A 5,299-nucleotide genomic window follows, 5' to 3' on the forward strand; every position below is an offset into this window, starting at 1 on the left:
AACTACAGAGTAGCTAAAACGGAACACAAACCAGTAACAGTGCTACGTTCCAGCAGGAACAAAACTATAGAAAACAATGGGAAAAGCACGAACATAAAACAAACAACCTTAAGAGAAAGAAAAATAGAAGAATAAAAAAAGAGCAAAAGATAATGCGTGTGTGTATGTTACAACAATTGAACTTCTGCATAGAACATGAGTTAATAGGAAAAGAGAAACAAAACAGAAAACAAAAAAGTAAATCGTACGCAAGATAACAACAAATTAAAAGACTTACTACTTATTAGTATAGCGTGGCAATATTACTAGAATCAAGTATATATATACACACATTAAAAATTATAATGGTCATTGATTCTTTCAAAAAGATATATAAAAATGAAAATCGCAAAACAACTAACTAAGTAAGCAAACAAGAAATTTAAAATGAATATGTACCTACACTGCATGCGCAAATGCATGATGGGGGGCATGGGCAGCAAAGTAAACACACAAACACACAAAACAAACAAACAAACCCACAATTGTTGAGAGGACAAGGGCAGCCAGAGCAACCTTGCAACGGGAACAACACAACCTGGATTGTAATACTGCGCCAGAAAGAAACGGAAGAAGAAAAAAACTGTTGCAATTTAAGTGAAAAGAAGAAAAACCGTGTCCCGTTTTTGTGAGTGTTTTCTTTTTTCTGGCTGCATCCGAAATTTGGTAATTATTGATTATTTGTATCGATCTGCATTGATTCGTTTTCCTTGTTTTGTTTTATTGGAACGAGTTGAGTGTGTGTATGTGTTTTATATAAAAAAAATCATATATGGAAAATAAATGTATCAAAAAGTGGATTGCCTCCCCGGTACGTACTGAAACCGCTAGTCGAGACAGGTCGCTTTCCGCAGCACGAGATTGATGTCCATCAGTGGAAAGTTCTGCAGCAGCTTCACGTTGTTGGCGAAGTCGTTCTCTAATATCTGTTCCCGCAGCAAGCTGTCAAGAGAGTAAAGTTAAAAAATGAATTTCCTTTCAAGAAGGTACGACAGCTCCCTGCGACTCCCACACTCACAGTATCATAGCGCAGCAGATTTTGATCAGAAAATCGTACCGCTTGTCGTCGGCAAACACCGAGTCCCAGATGCGCAGCACGTCCGGGAGCGGGAATTCCTGCGACAGCAGCAACGTCAGCCACCGGAAGCTGTAGTACTGCGGGTACAGCTCCTGATCCCGCAACCGTTCCCACACTTCGGCGTCCTGCTCGTGCAGCAGGTTGGACAGCTTCGCCATCATGCCCTTGATGCCGCCCTCGGATTCGTCGAGCGTTTTGATGAAAAAGTCCCGTATCTCACTCATCAGCGCGGTGAAGCAGAAGAAGCAGTCCGCCTCGGCGTACCGGCGATACTCGAGGTGCGGATCGGACGCGAACACGTAGTAGATGGGCCCGATGATCTCGTTCATGCCCTGCACGTACCCCTGGCCGGGATTAAGCTTCGCGTATAGGAACAGTATCCGTTCGACCACCTCCCAGTGTGCCTCCTGGCCGGCATCCATCGCTTCGTAGCTTTCCGTCGCCCGTTTCGTGATGAGATTGATCTACAAAAGGATGGGAAGATGGGTGAGATGGCTATGTGTCAGACCGCCTAGCTGCATTTTCGTTAGTTAGACCTACTTGCTTTTTGAGCGTCGTGGTTTATTTGTGAGGGAAAACAACAGACGATGTTAGTTAGTTAACTCACTTGGAAAGGATTGTTAAGTAACGTTGATTAACGTATTTAAAAAAAAAACAACGCAAAAGCCCGTTTGTCTCTGCCTACCTTGGTCATACCGACACCTTTCCGCTCCACGTTGGCGGAACTGAGCGTCGTGGGAGCGACTCGCACGTGCAGCTTTCGCTCGCGCTCCTTCACGAACTCGCACGGGAACTCGGTCGCCTGCTGGAAGAAGGAAATGTCGGGACAGAGCCGCCTCACGTCCTTGTCGATCTGTAGCAGCACCTCATTGTCCCTGAAGAACGTGCTCCAATTGCTTTCCGGCCCGTCGCTCAGCGGATGATCGATACATTCCGGGCCATCCTGTTCGCCGGGCGAAATTACCATTTCCTCTGGAAAGAGAAGCAGCGTGTTTTAGCGTGAAACAAAACAGCGAAAGCGATTTCCACCACCGGCTATCAACACTCACTGACAAACTGTTTGTACAGTTCGCGCTGCTTCGTAAGCTTCGCTGGCCATGTTGACTTTTTGGGGCTCAGATACCCGAGCAGCAGCTTCCAGCACAGCGCTCGAAATCCGTTGCAGTCCGGTATGCCTACGGAACAGGAGAAGCATAATTGGGTTACACAGCTCTGACCCACATAGAAAACGAGGTGTTACTAGTGGGCGTTTCGTACCATTGAAGCAGAAGCTACGGAGCACTTTCAGATCTATCTCATCCTGTTCCAAGATGTTCTCCAAGTCAGCCACCCTGCAAAGCGAATGATTTCCCCAATTAAAGGTAATTGAAATCACAATGAGCAACAGACAAATCAGGTTCAACGTACCGTATTTTGTACAACGACATGTTATCACCCAGTCAAGCACTACACACCCAGCCCGCATTCACTCCGTGCGTCACGCACAAACTTCGACGAAAATTGATGATCCCACCCTCCTAGGGGTAGTTTAAAAAAGTGTAAAAAAAATGCAAGCCAATTTTATCACTACAGGCGGCGTTTATTATCACACAAAAAAAGATTGCATCGTTCGCAGACGATCGTTTGCAGACGATTTGTTTACAGCTTGATGTTGTGTTCAGAGTGACCAGAAATACCGATTTATCTGTATTCCTACCGATTTTTTATATGCCTGCCGATTCACAGATGACCGCCCTAAAACTACCGATTTTCCATTTATCCTACCGAAAATCACAGATATTTAATTTTTCAGTCGTTTAAGCTTATTCTGTGGCGCTTGGGTTACTGTTTCAAGGATCGCTATCCTCATTTGTTACTAATCGCGCTGATGCACGTTTGTTTGCCTGGCACTTTTTAGTTTTATCCGTTAAAACTTAATGTTCCTAATAAGTAGACTATCCCAAGTGCCACAAATCCACTAAACGACCACTAAACGGCTTCTAAACGACTCAAGTTCTCTACCTAAACGGAATATAGAAAGACTTCGTTTAGCAGACGGCAAACGACTCATGCATTCTAAAAATAGCAAAAAAGCTGGTGATGCTATCTGTTGGAGGGATACCCCAACCAGTTGAGCTTCATCGCTTGGAGGAGAGCTTTCTCATTTCCTCTGTACTGTTGTATGGTTTCGCATTGAAGTTATGCATCGCTAGAACTAGAAAGATGAACGATTTTTTCAATACTAAACTCCAACAGAAACCACCAGCACTGAAGCAAGTGAGATTTGAGTAATGGTCGTTGGTGTTGATACCCACGTATCTAACCACACGACCATTCACATAGATTTTTGCTCAGAAGCTATATAGATCATGATAAGATGAAACTTGTCGAAACACATTGCAAGAAAAGGATAGCAATATTATGTTGAGTTGTAATACACCATCTATTGATCAAACCAATGAAGCTGTGGAGCTTTCATTTTTTTCTATGGATATTCAATTTTCCAGTCGTTTAAGCTTAATCTGTGGCGCTTGGGTTGCCACCACCGAGAAAAAAATGTGCATCTTAGTTCTTCTTTGGCTTAGAATTCCCAGTACATTTTTCACATCGACACTTCAGAAAGACCTTCATTTGTGTAACCGCTGACCCAAATCTAATCTATATCTTAGATAAAGGATGCATATTCTCGTGAGATGGAAGTTTCATTTTGCGCATTAGGTCCCCCATACCCATCCCACTTCACACTTCTTTCGCTTTTACTTTTTTTAACTCAGTTAAGTTTTGAGTTTTAACCTACCGAAACTACCGATAAAATTTTGATGCGCCTACCGAAAACCGCCAAAATAATCTGGCCACACTGGTTGTGTTGTAAAATCATAACATCAGCCTGACAGCTGTATCGCCCGGTGAAAAAGATCTGTCACTCGGTGCGCGCAAACAGTGCTTGACAAAATATGGCGTTGATTGTTTAATTGCACCGTTGTATGAGTTTTCGAATTTTGGAATGAGCGTTTTGGTAATGCGCAATAAACTCGGGAGCTGTGATTTATTAGCGTAGTGATAGAAGGATAGTCAGTCTTAGGCATAGGAGGATTGATACATGCGATATTTGAACTCATGATGAGCTTCCCGTGATACTTCACAAGCGCCACAGATTAAACTCAAACGCCTCCTAAAATAATTGGAGGGAAATAATTCTACACAACATCACTAACATCGCCCTAATTGGTCAGACTTAAAGGTTTCAATACCATCGATGTCCGTATATCCGTATATAAAATTCCTGGCAAATTTCAAATATTTTTCTTGAACAAACATGAACAAACAGTTCAACCATATTATCTGAGTACCTGTGCGTCGAGTCCCAATATCCCCGAATAAACGGCGTTCCACTGTAATACATCGCTAGAACTAGGACATCGCATCGTTGTTTTAGTTATTGCAATACAACAATAAAGACCATACAACAATAAAGAGATAAGTTGACAGCTTTCAAAGCAATAAAAGCAGCACTTTTGCTATCCACCAATAGATAACGCTACCAGCTTATTTCTTCTGTTTTTAAAATGCTACAGTCGTTTATAGTTTGCTAAATGATTCCTTTTAGACCGAGAGCTTGAGTCGTTTGGAACCCTCTTAAGAGTCTTTAGAGGGATTTGAAGCGCCTGGACTACCATTTAACGACTATATATTTCAAGATATTATAAACAATACATATCATATTTATGATTTGACATTTTCTCCTAGTAAGTAGTGTAAAGATGTCCACCGGTTTGTATTTGTGTCAACTAAATGATTCTGAATTTGCAGCATCTAATTTGTTACACAATATCTGACATTATTGATGCATGTGGATGAGCTTAGTCTCCATAAGATTTGAAAAAATTTCACATCATATATTCAGTATCCGTACCTATCTTGTAAGTAACATTATTTTTCCAATTACTATTTATTTACGAATTATATTGCAAAAGTATTCCGCGCACATGAATGTTCTCAATCACACGTCTCGATCATTAAGAGAAAGTAACGATCGTGAGAGCTTTCCCAAATGACATAGAGAGAAAGAGAGCGAGCGAGCGAGAGAAAATGGGCTAGAATTCGCGTTCGTGATATCGATCGCTGGCGACCGGTGCTCCGAAATGAGAAAACATACACCCTTGTACTGTATTGCACCCTCGCTCAACCCAGCGCTAGAAGGAA

General features: G+C 42.2%; 1 protein-coding gene across 2 annotated transcripts; it reads right to left on the minus strand.

Moving 5' to 3' along the window:
• Window positions 1–739: 739 nt before the first annotated feature.
• On the minus strand, window positions 740–2,779 carry LOC120908885 (TBC1 domain family member 13). 2 transcript variants are annotated; one of them, XM_040320359.1, is made up of 7 exons: window positions 2,525–2,779; window positions 2,375–2,448; window positions 2,167–2,292; window positions 1,803–2,089; window positions 1,658–1,660; window positions 1,058–1,581; window positions 740–981 (listed from the first exon to the last, which is right to left on the minus strand). In XM_040320359.1, exons 1-7 carry the CDS (start codon window positions 2,542–2,544, stop codon window positions 867–869), a joined length of 1,149 nt encoding a protein of 382 aa, XP_040176293.1. In that variant the 5' UTR covers window positions 2,545–2,779; the 3' UTR covers window positions 740–866. The 2 variants fall into 2 exon arrangements, with proteins under 2 accessions (XP_040176293.1, XP_040176294.1); XM_040320360.1 differs by lacking the exon at window positions 1,658–1,660 and having other exon boundaries at window positions 2,525–2,778.
• Window positions 2,780–5,299: the final 2,520 nt, after the last annotated feature.

The sequence above is a fragment of the Anopheles arabiensis genome, chromosome 2, assembly GCF_016920715.1.
Source record: "Anopheles arabiensis isolate DONGOLA chromosome 2, AaraD3, whole genome shotgun sequence".
NCBI classification, from domain to species: domain Eukaryota; kingdom Metazoa; phylum Arthropoda; class Insecta; order Diptera; family Culicidae; genus Anopheles; species Anopheles arabiensis.